The sequence below is a fragment of the Trichinella spiralis genome (genome assembly GCF_000181795.1).
Source record: "Trichinella spiralis strain ISS 195 chromosome Unknown Scfld2, whole genome shotgun sequence".
Classification (NCBI taxonomy): Eukaryota; Metazoa; Nematoda; class Enoplea; order Trichinellida; family Trichinellidae; genus Trichinella; species Trichinella spiralis.
In genome coordinates this window covers 5,848,080-5,866,326 of record NW_003526941.1, presented here as the reverse complement: position 1 = coordinate 5,866,326, position 18,247 = coordinate 5,848,080, and the positions used below count along the sequence as shown (strand labels likewise).

Genomic DNA, 18,247 nt, shown 5'->3' with positions numbered 1-18,247 from the left:
TTCGTATTGTGAATGAAAGTAAAATTTCCTCCCATCTTTGTGAATTTTTAAAAATCACGATGAACAACCTTCATGCTTTTAAATTATACATAAACTCAATTCATTAAATACTGAATGAAATTAAATAAAAGAAATTAGCTTTAACTGATGAAATTGTATACTTACAGTGTAATTACTATTATTTTATACTTGAGTGTTATAAAAAATACTGTATATTGTTTTTTATGTTGCATAATTTTTGCCTTCAGTTTTTTTAAATGTTATTGATTTTTCTTTGTTTAGGATGTTGTAAATTCGATCATTTAGTATTATACACTAGAAACGTATAAGACATGTTTTGGTCTTTCAATGTTATTTCCAAATCTACAATCGAACTTAGTTCCAAGTACTGTTGTGTTTTAAATTAGCTTGATAAATAGCCAGAATGCAACAAAATTTATATCATGGACCATTGGCAATTTCATCTTAATCTTGCCTATGAAGTGTTGTCCTTTTCTGACTGTGTGCAAATTCTTCTGTTGAACTCTCTTCGCGCCAGCAGTTCTATAGTAGTGATTCGTGTGCACGTAGAAAAATTTAAATTTCAAATAATCGATGATGGTGACGGTATGGATCAAACAATGCTTACATCCTCCGATAAAATGCCTGCTTATTTGAAAGATGTTTGCAAACTTGCCGACGAAGTGATTATTCATAGCAGACCACGTGGGAGAGCTGTGGGCTTCAAAGCTCGATACTGCGCAGCTTTGAAGCGATCGGTTGATGGTTCCAGAACGTTTTCCGATTGCTTTTTTCTCAAAGATTCGGTTCAAATTCAGTCTAGAAAATGCCACGGAACCACCATTACTGTTCAGAAACTTTTTTCCAAGACCCCTGTCCGTCAGAAAAGTATTTCTTTAAAAATTTACTACAAATTTCAATTTCCATTTTTCAGTTTTTGTTTTGCAGGTATAAAGCCTTCTCAGGAGCTTGAGAACTTGAAACTTCGGCTTCGATGGATATCTGTTAAACACCCCAAAGTTATCATAGAATTGCACGATGAAAGCGATCAAAGTTGTGCATTTCGATCAACTCGATGCGAAACCTTGTCTGAATCATTTTTGCAGCTGTTTTTTGAAATTTATCCTCATCAATTGAGTGATCAAATTCGCTTTGAAAATGAAGATTTCAAGCTCAGTTTGTGGATTGGTACAGAAGAAAGTAACACAGTGTCCCTCCAATGTATATACTGGAATGATATTCCGATATTTTGGCAAACTGAATTGCATACGTTTGTATTGGTTTTTCACATTGATGTGTGTATAACATTTAATCTGCGTATTGATTTTCAATTTTAGGTTATTTCACTGATTGAGAAGCTGAAAAATGGAAGAAAGGATAGTTGTTCAGTTTTCTTGCTGACCATAGACACTCGTTTGGTAGAGCGTTTTATGGTAGAAGGTTTACGCGCTATTGAATCGTGTTATAAATGGAAAAGTTTGCTAGAAGCGATCGAAAGCTTATTTCAGAAACCTCTTTCTAATGGGGATTCATTGCAAAATGAAAAATTGCTTTCCAAAGAGAATAGATGTTTGCTTCCAGGTTGCAAATTTTCTTTTCAGCTTCACGAAAATTTTACTAACTTGTTACCATTATTGAACGATGAAAAAAGATCCATTTCTCAGACACCGATCTACAGTAACTCTACCAGTAAATGTACAGTTGAAGAAAATTCAAATATTTTAGTTGAAGGTAAAAAAAACAATTTCTGAATCTAACTTTTGTTTCTATCGTAATATTTTTAGATGAAATGCAACTTGTCGCTGTGTCATCACCGGTGAAGAGTTTTGAAGAAATTAAAATATGTAAAGAAACAATGAAAAACATATCAGTAAATATTAATGTTTTTATAAATAATTTATAAAAAATTGTATTTCATTCATAAAGAAATTCATTCGTTAAAATCGGTATCATTTTTGTTTAGGTTATTGCCCAGTATGATTGTAAATTTGTAATTTGTCGAGCGACTGTGGAGAGTAAACAGAATGATAGAACGGCACTTCTTTTATTGTTTGATCAACACGCAGTATCAGAACGAGTTCGATTAGAGCAATTGCTGAGAGGTGAGTTATTTTCAATAACTTTAAAATTGAAGTTTATTTGTGATTAGTACTGTATAAATTATTCCAAGTACAGTATAAAAGCGAATAGGTGTTATTATTCAGATGAATTATGCACATCAGTTTTCATACTGAAATTTTATGCAAATTAATTGAGTTATAGAACATATTGTGGAAGGTCGTATAGCCAGAGCAAGATTAAGTCATCCGATAGAAATCAATTTTTTCAATTCTTCGAAATGGTTCTCATTTAAAGATATTATTGGTAAGAAAATTTTTAATCATTTTCAATTTTCAGCTTTTTTTAACAGCAGCAAATTCTGAGTTAAACGTTCAAGTCATTAATTTTGATTAAAACATGAAATTGCTTTTTATTAGAAATGTAACACAATATTGTTATTATCGAGTAGACTACTAGAATGAAATTTGTGAAGTTGACTTTGTGGGTTAAAAATCAATTGTTTCGATAAATAAATAAGCATATATATATATGTATATCAGTTGCAACTCTGATAACAAGAAGTGTTTCATTAAAATTGACATTTTAGTAAATTGTTGAATTAAATATCTATTTTCAGAGCGGTATGGAATAGAAATCAATTTTGAGAATTCTCGTTATTTAATTTTCACTGTACCGATCTGCTTTGCAAGAGGAAAATGGAATATTTCACAGAATTGTATAACTGCAAGGTTTTTGAAATCAGTTTTCCAGCAGGTATATTTTTAATAATTCTTTATTAAAGTTCGTTTTTTTAGGAAATATGTAAAAGTTATGTTATTTTTTAAAATCAACCTTTGCGAGTGATGAAAGAAAATTTAATTGATGTGTAATATTATTGAAATGAAAAACAATTTCTTAAGCAACAGAAATCGATGTAGAAAAATTAGCTGATTTATTGATGGGATGTTCTTTTTTTTTAGATTTTGGAATTTGGATCGTTACCATCTCGTAGAAAATTGCCGCCAATTTTTCGTCGTTCTTTTGCAGACTGGGCCTGCAGAGGTGAAATATAAATAAGCTTGTCTATAAGAATTTATTTGTTTGTTTGTTTGTTTATTTTTTAAGAAGAAGAAGAAGGAATATTATTTTTTCTAAAGTAAAAAAACGTTTACATTTTTCACGTTTTATTGTCTACTTTATAGGTGGGATTCGATTTGGCGACCGGTTAACTTTGAATCAGTGTCAAAATTTGATTCGACAACTTGTTGAATGTGAAGCACCGTTTCATTGTGCACATGGTCGACGATCGGTAGTTCCTTTATTTAATTTGTCTTCATTGGATTCAAGAAGTGCAAATAATCTGACAAGTGAGAAGGAAGCATCGATTCTTAGGGAAATGTTGACTACCATTGGGATTGAACGGTCGTTTAATACATGAACAGAGAAGGAGGTGGCGGCAGTTGTTGAATTTTCACTATCCTGACTGGCAGTGTATACAGAAGTTGAAGAAGAATTTGGAGTGTTGCGTATGTTTTATTTGGACGTTGGACGAGGAAACGATGTTGCCTTGTACAGTAATTTGAAGGTCTTGTTGTGGATCATTGCGCTTGTTTGTTAGAGTATGTTTCAGTCGAATCGTATCCAGGCTCTGGACGGCGGCTTGAACATTGCCAAAGGTGTAATGGAATTGGTATCATCTGGTCGAGATGGTTCACGTGGGGATAGTTCAGAATTTGATCCTTGGCACCGTATGGCGCGACCGATTCTACCAAATGGGGAATCAGTGTCCGATTCGTGCTTGAAACTTTGCGCATACGGCGATTTGATCGAACCGTTAGTGCAACTGGCCCAAACGTTGGAACAAGTCTCGACAACGTTAATTATTCTTCAATATTCCACGATTGCCATTTCGGTTATTTTCTTCTTCGCTACGTTGGTCAGTTTTTTAATTTTACTTCAACTGTCCAACAGATCTCCGGATACTGTCGTGGAAAAACGTACCGTCGATAATAATCGTTCTGCACCGAAAAGAGCCGTCCACTTTGACTTATCCACTTGACAAGCTTAATATTGACTTCTACTTGAACTTTTTCTCTCGTCACTCAATATCATCACTTTTTTTGTCATTTTTTAAGAATTTTCTGTGAACAATTTCTGCATTTATGCAATTTTATTATTTGTTCACTTTTGAAGTTGCAGAAGTGTAAATTTTGTGAATACTGCATTAACATTTCATTAAATGTATATATATTCACACGTGTCTGAATATATTTTACAACTGTTTTTCAGATTCTGCTTAGTCAGTAGGTTTTCTTGAATCGCTTTCAGAATTACGACAATTCTAACTTGGGTTATTGTTGAGAATAAATAGAAAACTAAATAATTTAATTTTTCAATTTCAATTTAACAAAATGCTAATATTTAATGTCAAATTGTGAATGGTTTTTTTGTGTTGTCAGAGGGAAATTATTTAAATATAATTTCAAATTTGTTTTACGTTCATTTTGTTTTCTTAAGTGATGCATTATTTTTGAAGCAGATGTAAAAAAAATCAATTCAAATTTATAATTTTTCAAAATTACACCTGAATTTTACTTGTCATTGAATATACATACTGTATTAGACTCTATTAAATACCATTTGCTCTATTTACGAAAATATTGACATGTGTAATTTTCTGTAATGTATGTTTGAATGCTTCTTTTTCAAATATTTAAATTACTCTTTAAGAAATGAATTGCAGCAAATGAAACTTTATCAAAGTATACATCCAGTCGTCTCGTTAAATTGTTCAATTTTTGATGCATCCTTAAATAATTTTAATTCTTTTCTGTAGCTGTGTTGAAAATGTTCATTTACGAGTTAAAAGCATTTTATTTAGCCGAACAGTTGTGGTGAAAATCCCAATAAATTATGTTTTATTGAAAATAATATTTTAGAATTCCAGCACATGATTAGTTTCCAGAAGCGAGCAGTTGTTTGTTGTCTTGAATTGTGGCGTTGCAAATAATGTAGAAAATGAAATTTTGAACTACCTATAGACAATTGTAATGTCGATTTTTAATCGATTATTTGGAAAAAAAGTTCCAGAACGTAAGTTGATTTTATAATTATTTTTACTCTTAATTTTTTTAACTGCTTTATTAATTCTTGTTATATTGCTGAACAGTTTGTATATTAACAGATTCTTTCTTTGAATTCTCTTTAACATTACGAATTTTGTCATTTTAAAGATAATGTTAATTCCAAGTAGAAATTCAATATTTTCAAAACTTAAAATTTGTAATTTCTCATCGTTACTAAGAGAAGTGAATTTTGTTATAAAATTTACAATGAGAACGTTTTTTTACAATTTTCTTATGTTTATATTTGTATTTCTTTTTTTCTTAATTATTTGTTATTTTATTGTTTGTTATTGTTTTTCCATTTTTCTGAGTATAAAACAATTTGATATGACTTTATTTTTGCTGTAGCAGTATACAGTGGAGAACTTTGTTTAGCTTTTGAGATAACATTTGAAGTGTTAACTATTAAACTTTTTACATTTTTACTTTAATTTTTATTGTTACGTACTTTTTTACTCCATTACACATTTACTTCCGCCATATAAAGTGAAAATTATATGCACTTCAAACAGTTCAGTAATATTCAGGTAATTATTGTGTTGGTGAAATTGTTATTTTCATATTTTTTATTTCCTCGTAGATTAAGCAGTGTTTTCAATTTTCACTTATTTCAGTTTCAACATTAGTGAAACTGTGAGTGTTTGATTTTTATAATTGAGGATGTTCTGATAGTTTTTGTAGCGGGTAGTGGGTGCAACTAGTTTGAAATTTACACAAGAACAGTTGCTTTAATGTTTACTAATATCATTGTACCACGCCTATCATGGCCAACATAAACTGTGTAGATGCATCTTTTATTGATTTTCAAGTACAGTTCTATTTACAGAATCTTACAGAAATATGCATGTGCTAGAGAAATGAAATATTGAATAAATAAATAAAGTTATATATAATAATATATGTATTTTTGAAACCATAAATCCAACAATGCATAATTTTTTGCATATTTTTTTAATTTTGTAACAGGTGAATCATCTTCTGAAAGTAGCACCAATGCGGAAGACAAACAGAACAGTAGTCCACGTCCTCCGGAATTCAACATTCTTGGTAATGCAGCTACTGATTCCTTAATGGACTATGACAGAAGTGAATTTCGTCAGTGTTGGATGCCTGATTCTAGTGGCAAAGAGTGTTACGAATGTCGAGTATGTTTGATGAAATTTAACAAACTGTTTTTTCTTTGCATTCTTTTGTAGGAGAAATTTACAGCTTTTCGACGTCGTCATCACTGTCGAATATGCGGTCAGATATTTTGTTATCGTTGTTGCAGGCAAGAATTGCCTGGCAATTTGCTTGGCTACACAGGCGAGTTAAGGGTTTGTGATTATTGTCTTTCGATGGTTCGTCGTATGCACAACTTGCCTTCATCTCTGAGTGAATGTATGCAAGAGAAAAGCACTTCTAAACTTGACATGATTTCATTTGAAACCCCTTTTTTTTAGGTTTGCAACTTCATTCCGAGTAAATTATTTTGCACAGCTGTATATTTGGATAATTTATAGGATATAATGTGACTTTTGTTTAAATTATTCATTTTGAACGTTTTCATCATGATTTGACTTTATCGAAGATATTTTTCAGTAGAGAAAAAGTGGCACAGAAGCAGCAGCAGCAGCAGCAGCGACAACACCAACAGCAACAGCAATGTGCAGTTTCAGATGTAGAGAGCGAGACAGTTAAAGACAAAGATTCTACGAATTCAGCAGATTCCAGTCTTCATTTGCAGGAATTTAGAAACTTTTTAGATGATCCTGAACCAGATTGGCTTAGAGATATCCAAAATACCGAAATGAACACAGAGCCTTTTGTTTGGCAAATTCCAGTGCAAGATGCCATTTGTCAGCAGCAGATTAAAAGTATCGATGATGTGGTTGGATTTGAAAAGCAACATCCACTGGACTTTGTTGTTACACAAGCTGTGGACGTGGTGCCTGTTGTCAGTGAAACGAAATCTGATGAAACGTTGGACGAAGTTGATTATCCTCTTGATTCAAATGAACCTTGTACGTCATCTAATAATGCTGAATTGATGGGCATTTTTATGGAAAAAATCCGTCATCAGTTGAAGTACATTCTGAAGCTGCATGCACTGCCTGAAAATCAGTGGTATTCTTTGCTGTTGAAATTAGCTGAAGAGGTTGCGATGAGTGTTCGACCGGAGACCAAAGCTAATAATGACGACATGAACATTTTACGTTACGTGCATGTGAAAACTCTTCGTCGATCTGACATTCCTAAAGGGGAACTTATTTATGGTAAAAAAAGATTTATAATAATTAACATAATACGGAGGATGAGAATTTGATAATAGGGGGATAGAAGTGATCGTTCATAATTGTAGGCACAGTTTGTACAAAAGCGGTCCTGCGTTTGACAATGCTGCAACGACTGCAGTCACCGAAAATATTAATTGTACGTGGTCCGATTGAGTACGAGCGAATTGGCGGAAAATTTTGCTCAATGGATCCAATCATCATGCAAGAAGCGGAACACCTTCGTCATGTGGTTAATAAAATACTTGCTTTACAACCGGATGTTCTTCTAGTTGAGCACGCTGTTGCCAGTGTCGCGGCAGATTTTCTTAGTCAAAGTGGTTTAACAGTTTTGCATAATGTGAAACGGTCAGCTTTAGAACGAATTGCCCGTTGTACAGATGCTGATGTGCTCGAATCGGCCGAGGGTCAGTTATTCAAATTTCGCATGGGTACTTGTGGCCTTTTCCGTACTGAACATGTCACTTTGCTCGACAATCAGCGCAAAACGCTTTGTCGATTTGAAAACTGTCGACCAAAATTGGGATGTACAGTGTTGTTGAGTGGTCCGTGTGAATTTCAGCTATTTCTTGCCAAAAGGGTTCTTCGATTTTTGATCAGCGTCATCTATTCCGCTCGACTGGAAGTGGACTTGCTGAAGCTGATTGGTGTCAACAGGATGGACATTGGCCAGTGTATTGTTCAACCGGATGCACACCTCGCTGATGAGAAATGTGAACAGTCTGAAATTGCGTTGACCACATACAGTCCATTTATTGGACTGTCTGTGGACCGAAGTGATTGTTTAATGAAGAACGGCACCGTTGTGGATTCGAAAAGTTGGACAATGCTTTGTGGCGATTGTTGTCAAGATTCTGCCGACAGTAATTCACTTAATCCAAAATTGGTCCATTCATTTTTCACTAGTTCTACTGGTTTCTGGCGTAAAGAGACTGACGTTCGTGGCTTATTGGCTAATTATCGAGCTACTGGCGCTAAACTGTTGCGTGAACGTTTTCGATCCGTTGAACAAGATGATCCGAAAAATAAGCAACAGCTCACTAAGCGATTGTTGGACAATTTGATTGTTGAGCAGTGTTATAAAAATGTGAAACATCCTTTTGCCCAAGATCACCTGACTACTTTGCAATCCTGTCATCTATCCAAGCCTGCTTCGCCCAGACGTTACTGTGTTGGACCGAGATTATTGTTTGCTTATTATTATCAGTCTACTGATTTGCCGCTTGGTGCTTTTTTGGAGCAGTATTGTTTCAATCAGAACTATTTATGCCCGAAAGAAGGTTGTGGCGAAGGTATGGTAAGTGAGAATTGGGCGGTTTGTGGATTGTGTTTGAAAATTTGAATTGAAAAAATTGCTCTTCCTTAGCAACACCACGTCCGACGATTTGTACGCAATCATCTGTGTGTTGATATTACCGTTGGCAGTTCAGCGATCGTAAATTATCCAGCTAAGAAGAATACTGTTGGATGTAGTTTGATTTTTCTCAAAGAATGGTGTCGTGAGTGCAAAACGACGGGCGTCGAAAAGCAAATATCCAGACATTTGTGGCAGTTGTCATTTGCAACTTATTTGAATTATTTATTTCACGGTTTGGCCCTGCAATCGTCGTTGGGTTCTACTAGCGCGGAGCTGTGTTGTAAGCATTGTGTTTTTCACGACCATGTGCATTTTTTCACCAGAGACTCGTTGGTGGTGTCGTTCAGTGTACAAGCGATCACTTTGTGTTCGGCGAAATTTGCTTCGTTGACCACGCCTACAGAACCGCAGAAGGTGAACACCAATGACGGTTGTGTTGGTTTGCAATTTTATTCCACGCAAATTATTAAATAATAGGATAATTGTGTGTATTTGATTGAGGTGTTCGCGGATCAATTTCGCAAAGAAGTTGACGATTTGTTGGAAAAAGGCAGCAATTTGTTTGGACAAATGTCCGACCAGTTGGCAGATTTGACGAATCAAATCGAATCGACATCAGGAAGTGTTACGGTAAATCTTGTCCAGGGACTGTTGTCAGAATTGCGGGAACTGCTTGATCAATCCAAGTCGTCATTTGCCGAAACAAATGGCAAAATGCAGTCGGATGTATTGCCACTGGTCGATGCCAGGGGTTTCCTTTGGAGAGAATCCCAGTGGCCGATTGTTCACGATTCGATTATTCTTTGCATGCGTGTACTGGCCACGTTGTTGTTAACTTGGAATTGTAAGATAAGTGATTTTTTGCTTAATTTATCGAAAAAAAGACTGAATGAATTGGAACGAGAATCAGCCGTTTCGAAAATGGCCGACGACGACAAAACAGCAGGTATATTATATATCATATTATCCGTGCATAGATGGTACAGTTGTGAATTGATTCATGCGCAATGTTTCCAGGTTGTGGCATGATTAATGATGGGGAAGTGAATTTGAAAAAACCCAATGCGGATGATTTGAAAGCTATGCAAAAATTGATCAATGGGGCAATTTTAAGTTGGCCATTTCCAGTGGAACAGCATTTTTCGCTACCAATTGGCAAAGTGCCGGTTGCAGTGGACGAACACAAGCCGAGCAGTATAATCGCGTATGCGTTGGCCAGTAAAGAATATTTGGACTTTGTCCGAGCGGAGGAGAAATTCACGGATCAGGATGTTGTCGAAAAGTTGGCCAATTTCAGTTGTTCCAACAACGATTCGTCGTCGAACTTCGATACGGACTCCACCCTGCCGTTGGAAGTGCAATTTTCCGATTCGATGGCGAAATTTTATTGCAAAATTTATTTTCCACGTCAATTTCGCCTGCTCAGGCAGATGATCTTTCCACTGGGCGAGTCGGCATTTGTACGTTCACTGGCCAACTGCCAGCCTTGGCAGCCGAGCGGTGGCAAGTCTGGGGCGAAATTTTTTCGAAGTCTCGACAGGAGATTTGTTCTGAAGCAAATGTCCCGTTTCGAGACCCAGTCGTTTGTCAAATTTGCCCCCGACTATTTTCGCCACGTCTCGTCGGCATGTTTCAATGGTAGGGCGGTGTCGTTGGTCAAAATATTCGGCGTCTTTCGAATCGGCTATCGCAACAGTCACAACAATGCTGCTTGCAAGATGGATTTGGTCGTTATGGAATATCTGTTCTACACGCACGAGGTGCAACAGGTCTACGATTTGAAAGGTTCATTGCGCAATCGAATGGTACCTGAAATGCCAAGGCAGCAGCAAGAACAGCAGCAGCAGCAGCATCAACAACAACAACAACAACAACAACAGTACATTCAGCAAGGGGATTTAGTATTGCTTGATGAAAATTTACTCGATCGTATTTGTGACGATACGTTTTATTTGGATGCTGCGGCCAAAATTGCCCTGGACACGGCTATACGTGACGATACGGCTGTTCTCAGTGCTAATCACATTATGGACTATTCGTTGTTGGTCGGCGTGGATACGGATCGAGCGGTGTTGGTTTTCGGTATTGTCGACTATTTGCGTACTTACACGTGGGACAAAAAGATCGAAAGTTGGGTGAAAAGTGTATCGGCCAGTGGTCAACTTCCGACGGTTATTTCGCCACACTTGTATCGGCTACGTTTCATCGAATCGATGGACATGTACTTTCCAACCCCGCCAAGTGATTCGGCCAACTTGTAATATGTCCACTTCAACTTGCTGTGTATGTGAAGAATTTCTATCCGCGTTTATCCGGTTGATCTCACTTTTACACTGCTAACAATGGTTCAGCGTTTGTTGAATTTCTTTTCTCTTTTTCTTTTTTATCATATGAACTTGATTATCTTTTTTATTTTCAATACCATAACACTTGAGAGTAGGGCAATGCGGAAAATTGCCAGCGTTCGAGACGAATCACTATCAGCCAACAAACAGTGTGTACTTCACACTCAACTCTTTGCTCATGTATACCGGGTATTTATTATGGTTTTGTTGAAAAACGACATTTTATGTATAAAGATCACAAAATTATAATATTTGAAAATAAATTATGACGATGGAACACCGATCAAAAGTTGGAATAAATGGACGTGCTGTTAACAACATTAAATTCACCTATTCCACTGACAGTTGAATTACTCTGCAAATTGTCTACAGAAACAGGAAGTATCGAGCAAGTTAATAAGAAGAAAACAAAAAATGTATTTCAGTTTTTACATAATTTATGAAATGAAAAATCAACATATTTCTAGTTTTATTTGAAGTGATCTTAGATTTAGCATATAATACACAGCAGTTGAGAACTGAATGTCAATTTGCTGACCAACTGCAGCTATGAATGATAGAAAGTAAAACGCTACTGAAGAGAGCAGAGCAGAATATTAATTGTCAGTTCGCTAAGATACTGTTGCGTAGCTGATGAAAAAAAAACATGGGCTTCTTCATATCTATTTTTCTTATAACATTTTTGATCATTTTCTATAACGTCTCTAGTAGACAGAAAACGATGGCATCCATCGCACAGATGACAAACGTTGAACAACGCCCTGAACGAAATTAAAGAATATTCGAAAGTATAAGTTGTTTTTGAAGTTTTCAGAGTTTTGCAAAATTCCATTGTACTTCACTTTCAATGCATTAAACTTAATCATTCCATACTGTACGTGCAAGCGAAGTTTTTTCGATAGGTGCAATTATATAATCATTGTTGGGCGTCGTCTCGTTAACATGCAAATTTTTCACCGTGACCTCGACGTTTGTTACTTTTCACTTATAGCTCACCACTAACGTCAACTTTTAATATATCTATAGAATTTTTTAATTGGTTTTCTGATCAATTCAATGGTATCTAGTGGTCGATAAGAACATATCAATTATTACTGTAAAGTTGCAACTTATATAATTCTTTTTGTCGGGTTTTAGATTAGCAGTCGTAAAAGATTCCGTTTCGTCAACGTACTGAAAAGCAGCTACAGTAGGACTTGTTTACCACAAAATGTATGCAAATGAGAGTCAATTTCAGGTTGAGACAATTTTTTTTGTAATGGCGTTTTCTGTCAGATAGCTTATATTTTGACTCTATTTTTAATGTCAGGGTCATTTCTGAATTTTCAAACAACTCTTATAGGTTTAATTTGACACTATGCGAATTGCTTCTTGTAATCATTACTTTTTTCATTCCATACAACAAGTCAGCATTTAATATTTCATTTCATTTCTTATATTGTTTTTAGTATTTAAATTACAATTAGCAATAAAGGTGAAATGACAGTTTCCTTAATAAGAGAAGTGTTTATATGTTTGGCAAAGCTGCAAATGAATTTTCACTTCAAAAAGAGTGTATTAGTTAAGTAAATAAAGTGCAATGAAAAATACGCGCTAGTCTCATTTATCAGCAGAAACGAATGAAATAAAAATTTGCATGCGATGTCGCTCGCTTTATTGACATATTGGAAATAATTTTAGTTTGAGGCCGTCCGTGTATGAGAGCGGTGCGTTGTGATTGGAAAATTCCCTGAAAACCAATATCAAATACCAAACACCAAATTTGCGTTTTATTCATTATTATATTTTGGAATAATTTCTGAAAAATAATTTTGCGACCAATATCCAAAGACAATGAACATTAGCGATGGGAAGATGGCGAATTTAGCAGTAAGTGGCAGTTTTATCATTTTTAACTCTTAATCATTTAACAATGCAATTGAGAATCTATATTCAGCATACTTTTTCAATACATTTTCTATGAAGAATTCTCAGTGGCTTTTGCCGGCAAATTTTTTACTTAAAATTAGCTTCATTTGAACCACTTGCTTTAATGGCTTACAAAAATTTTCAGAAATACGTAGGTGTGTTTTGTCTAAGTTAATTCTGTTTTGTTATGGCGTTTTTTGTCAGATAGCTTATATTTTGACTGAAGTTTAAATGTCAAGGTCATTTTTGAATTTTCAAATAGCACTTTCCTTATTGGTAGAATTTAACGGTGCATTTCTTCTGTTCATATTCCAACGCGGCTTAGCTAAGAATTTATCTTCAGCCAAAAGTTCTAACGCACTAAAAACCGATTTCTAACGCTGCATTATGCAAATAACTATTGTTATAACGCGCCTTATCATCAGTAAGGGTGCGTTTGTTTGTTTAATTTACGTAGCAATTGGTAGCATCGTTGAACGTTCTTTGAGTTCATTAAAGCGTTAAGTAGCTGTTGAAGTCGGTTTGCAGAATTACTAACAAGTATTCCACTTTTCTGCTTGTTATTTTTTTAAAACTTTGTATACTCATTTCGCACGCTCTTCTTCCCTGGAGCGGGGAAAGCCTACGCTTTACGCGCTGAAGAGGCGGGTGAGACTTATTGTTTCACCTGCCTCAGATGTGCGGGGAGTTAAGTGCTTTTTTCTCTTTTTCTTCTTTTCAAAGTGCTTGATCAAAGTCTGATTGAAATGTTCACTAAACAATCAGTTCCTTTAAATTAATGAATGAATTTTGCTGAATATACCGACATATTATTATCGTGCCAGTGCAGCTCCATTTACGTAAGACACTATTTTATACTTCTTTAATTTACACCATAATATTATTTGCGATAGATAGTGGCTTTGATCTGTAACGTATTCAGGATTTTGTTGTTGTTCAGCAATTATTATAATCTTTGGTGTTTGCTCATTACATTGTTATTATACGTTTTCAAAGCATACATGTATTTCTAGGTCAGCAGACTAACTTTATGCTAATGTGATGATAAACACTGCCGTTGGCAATCTGCTACGTGCACTTTGTGCTATTCAAATGCGGTAACAATGTTCCTTATATAAATTTCTGTTTATTGAGAAAACTGCACTATAGTATAAATGTTCGCTGCTGAAGGGCGGTCTAATTACTTACTGCGTTGCGTTATTCGGTCATTTTCATGGTTCAGTTCAACAAATACGTTGTGATTGTTAGACTAAAAATATGAAGAAACCACGAACATCAGTTACAAAATGTATGACTCTACGTTTGCCTTATACGTCATCCCTGACAGGTTTGCTGACAGGTATGAATTTTCATATATTTGCTATTTTTTCATACAATGTTTTCTTTCTTTCTCTTGGCACACTGCACTAAACATGCGCGCTTTTTAAGCTTTTCGTAGTTGCTTGATTTTTGTCTTTTTGAATGTAAACTAGCTTGTTGTTCTTCAGTAATGATGTTCAACTAATATTCGAGACTTTATTACGGCAAAGCCATTATATAATAGTACTAATGGTATATTTTGCTATAAATTTCAATAGTCCTTACAAATCCATTTGTAAAGTAGTACTCTGACATAGCAGTTGAACCCCTCCCGCATTATCTTTACTGTCCACTGCAAAGTTTATTGCTAATGTAACATACTTGCCCAATTGTTTAAAGGAAATGTCTGTCACCGGGATACTGCAGTCGCACAATCGCACCCCTAAATGCTTGTCACTGCTTAAATCGTGACCAAGATTGTTTCAGCAGGACATAGGAAAGCTGTTGTTAGTTAGAGAACACACTTTTATACCACCACCTATGATACTTTCAGAATGGCAGTAAAGTTCCCTTCATTTTTGAAATGACTCCTTAAAGTTTTTGTTATGTCATTGTACCGCCAATAGCACTGACTTATACAGATGCACCTATTTTCTGTCATTGAGAAAATAACTCAATGCCCATCAGTGTTGTCAGTATTGATAAATGAACCTACGCCTGAATATTATACGTGAAGACTGAGTGGAAGAACGCATATGACAACTTCCACCTCCTCCATCCCTTAACTTCTCCCTCATTCCTTCCTGCTATGCTGTCCCACCCTCCTTTCCTTTCTAATGATCCCCATCATTGAGCTCGTAATAATACTAAGCTGAACAGAGATCGCATTAAACTGAAAATTCTTCCCACCCCCTATTTCGAGTTGAGTGAACAGCACTTAGCTGTTTTTATCTCATATAAATATAATTTCTCATAATTGTTATCGACTGACAATACAACCAAATCCAGGCTACTCGTGATTCTTTTCTTTAATTTTTTTCATGAAATGCAATACAGAATTGTCACCCGCATAATTTTCTTGAATTCATTGCAAATCGATCAGTTACTGAATTTCTGCGATTAGGGTTTTTCTCACATTGTATGAAACGCGCTGATTCAGTGCTCAACCAAGTATTCAGTCTTGCTATAAATTATCATAAGGCGCAAACGAACGTGGAGGTGAACTGTCACGCGGCATACCCTCTGAAGCAGCCGCTTACCAACATTATGTCTACGCTGCGCACTTGTTAACTTCTGTGCCGAGATAAATTGTATATTATAAAATACCTGTCGCAGTTATCATCATAAAATTTCATGAGAACTGTTTAATTTTCCATAAATATGAAAAAGTATTTTATTTTGGAAACTATTTTCAGTAGAAGCTATTTTTTTATTATCCACATAATTTTGATTAGATGAAAAACATTGGTAAAATATAAATTATTGAATCACCTTGTACTTTCAAGCAACTATATTGCACAACATGCATATATACGCAGTGATCGCATTTCCGTTTATTTTTAGTAATATGCGATGCTTCAGGTAAATAATATTTCCTTTTAGGTAATTTTAGGGAAAAATATTTGCATAACAATGCAATATTACGTAGTAATATGAAGTGTGTAAATAGAAACGTAATAAATTTCATCGTCTCGTTTCATAATGTTGCTCATAATGTTCATTTTAGTGCGCTATTACTGATGAAAAATTAGGTTGTTCTTCCTGAGGCAAAGTAAATAGTCATTTGCATAATTTACTTATTATACAATTGACCAAGCACATCGATTTTATTAGGTTATGCAGTTCACTGCAATGCTATCAATCTAGCATGTAGTGAACTATAATTCCGCTCTTCAGCACCATCCATGAATAACTGGTAAGTTGGCTTTGATATTTTGGTGGTGGAATGCTATGCATGTTACTTTTCTTATATGGTGGATGGAAACTGACGGGTTTCTTTTTTATTGTTGTTATTGCAAACTTTCAGGTACATCAGACGCTGAAGACGAAGAAGTATCTATTTCTGTTTTTATTTAGAGATGACTGCATTAATATAATTCACTTTTAGAATTTACATTACTGTATTTTCATATCAATGAATATAAAAAATCCTATCATGAGAACATGATGGCAGTATGCAGCATAATTATTTTCATCTGCTGTTGATTGGCAATCTTGTTTATTCCCGTAAAATATCAATAAAAATGATGGCCAGCAACCAGCTGCGCAAAATGATTATTTGCGAGATATTTAGATTGTAATTTAGCAACGCCATCAGCAGCACGTCTGTTATTGTATTCGTACGTTCAAGGTAATGTAAGTAATATTGTAGATTGGTTGCCTTTGATTTTAGTAAATTTGAAATTTGAATTTTACATTAGAAATATAGCTTTTTAGATGTACAAGATAATACAACGCAATATCTGAAAAGTGTGGGTAAAGAATATTCGTTTATTTGACACTAATTACTTATTGAATAATTCCTACTTTCTTTATTTTTTGCTGAATTGTCTTCTTTGGTATATCATCAATGACGTAATGCAACTATATTTATTTCTGTTTGGCGAGTATTTTTGTAGAGTATTATGTGATTAGGTAAGTTTTAGTATTTTGTAAGTAGAGATTTTGTTTTTTATTGATGAGTGATAGCATGCACACTGCATTGTTGCTTATCACATGCTAAGAATGTTCAATTGAAAATTTCAGCGCATAACTGTTGAAGGTTGCATCATGAAGGACAAATGTTGTATGACTAACAAGTAGTTTTTATGAAAATTTGTATATTTCGTAATTAAGGAACAACAATGCACTGTTTTTTGTCTTTAATATTTTATAATATGGTTGCTTTATATCAATGTTATTTGTTATGCTTTACTTTTCAGCACACTTGTTTTGCAAATATTTTCAGAATCAAATTATGTTTAGATATAGATGTATGAAATTGCTGCATTCTTTGGTAACTATCCGTTATTGAACATGTGGCGTTTTTACAAAGATTCGTAATCACGTCGATAAATACGTCATCACAAAGCACTACCACCAGTTCATGCCGCTCAGTTTGGCGACGTATATACATTTTACTTTTATATACTATGAAAGTTGTAAAGTGTAAATTTTGTCGTTTTAGTTTTTCAGGTTTTTATAATTTTGCTTTTCGGAATTTTTTATAATTATTGCTTGGTACTAGTGTTTTCAAGATTTTTCATTTAGGTTTAGGTAAGAATTCATTTTAGTTCTGGATTCAGAGATTCAGTTAAAGGCAACATAACTAAGTAAAAAGCGTAAAGTGTAAATCTAAGTCTAAAAAGACAAAGAAGCAGACTGGGTAAGTATGAAGATAAATAGGTAAGTTGTTTAATAGTTAAGTGTAAGTAATGTGTAAGTAATAGGTGTGAAGGTAAGTATAATTGTGAAGGTATATGTGATGGTGAGTACTGCATAGATGAAGGCAGTGTGTAGAGTGGAGGTAAGTAGTGTTTAGGGTGAAGGTAAGTATAAGTGTGAAGGTAAGTAGTTTTTAGGGTGAAGGTAAGTATAACTGTGAAAGTAGGTAGTGTAGAGGATGAAGGTTAAGTTTGTTGTTGTTAGAATTCCTTGATTGCTATAAAAGATAGGCAGCACTATATCGTATAAAACTGTGGTTAATAAATAGTATATGATTCTTTATGTCCATATAAAATAGTTTAATGGTATTGCCCTCATATGTAAAAATTAGCTGATAAACAACCGATAACCTTTCCATGATCAAAGCTTAATTTCTAATCAGATGGCCGGTTATTCATCAAGCACTTATCTTTATGATTAGCTAATAAGATAACCTACGTCTTACTTAATTACCGGTGATTCGCGTGCAACCTATCA

At 34.7% G+C, this 18,247-nt stretch overlaps 3 protein-coding genes across 3 annotated transcripts; all 3 read left to right on the top strand.

Annotated features, from left to right (window-relative positions):
- Positions 1 to 443: 443 nt before the first annotated feature.
- Positions 444 to 4,099, top strand: Tsp_05919 (MutL C dimerization domain protein). Its single transcript, XM_003380142.1, has 11 exons — positions 444 to 888; positions 949 to 1,295; positions 1,338 to 1,731; positions 1,785 to 1,816; positions 1,964 to 2,102; positions 2,263 to 2,364; positions 2,678 to 2,814; positions 3,021 to 3,102; positions 3,243 to 3,407; positions 3,540 to 3,625; positions 3,671 to 4,099. The coding sequence occupies exons 1-11, from the start codon at positions 444 to 446 to the stop codon at positions 4,097 to 4,099; spliced, it is 2,358 nt and encodes a 785-aa protein (XP_003380190.1).
- Positions 4,100 to 5,090: 991 nt separating this feature from the next.
- Tsp_05920 (putative FYVE finger-containing phosphoinositide kinase) lies at positions 5,091 to 11,351 on the top strand. Its single transcript, XM_003380141.1, has 10 exons — positions 5,091 to 5,133; positions 6,132 to 6,310; positions 6,362 to 6,545; positions 6,608 to 6,626; positions 6,747 to 7,420; positions 7,507 to 8,735; positions 8,805 to 9,230; positions 9,297 to 9,741; positions 9,813 to 11,052; positions 11,231 to 11,351. The coding sequence occupies exons 1-10, from the start codon at positions 5,091 to 5,093 to the stop codon at positions 11,349 to 11,351; spliced, it is 4,560 nt and encodes a 1,519-aa protein (XP_003380189.1).
- Positions 11,352 to 15,487: 4,136 nt separating this feature from the next.
- On the top strand, positions 15,488 to 17,452 carry Tsp_05921a (hypothetical protein; the record flags this gene model as incomplete). The annotated part of the gene is made up of 5 exons (XM_003380140.1): positions 15,488 to 15,632; positions 15,911 to 15,928; positions 16,641 to 16,697; positions 16,784 to 16,835; positions 17,382 to 17,452. Coding segments are annotated over exons 1-5 (343 nt in total), but the record flags the coding sequence as incomplete, so codon positions are not given.
- Positions 17,453 to 18,247: the final 795 nt, after the last annotated feature.

Excerpts from the sequence above, each read along its gene's own strand:
- Tsp_05919 (XM_003380142.1), top strand. The coding sequence starts at position 444 with ATGGACCATTGGCAATTTCATCTTAATCTTGCCTATGAAGTGTTGTCC. Across the intron at positions 889-948 it reads GACCCCTGTCCGTCAGAAAA|GTATAAAGCCTTCTCAGGAG; the intron begins GTATTTCTTTAA and ends TTTGTTTTGCAG. Across the intron at positions 2,365-2,677 it reads CTCATTTAAAGATATTATTG|AGCGGTATGGAATAGAAATC; the intron begins GTAAGAAAATTT and ends ATCTATTTTCAG.
- Tsp_05920 (XM_003380141.1), top strand. The coding sequence starts at position 5,091 with ATGTCGATTTTTAATCGATTATTTGGAAAAAAAGTTCCAGAAC. Across the intron at positions 7,421-7,506 it reads TAAAGGGGAACTTATTTATG|GCACAGTTTGTACAAAAGCG; the intron begins GTAAAAAAAGAT and ends TCATAATTGTAG. Across the intron at positions 9,742-9,812 it reads CGACGACGACAAAACAGCAG|GTTGTGGCATGATTAATGAT; the intron begins GTATATTATATA and ends CAATGTTTCCAG.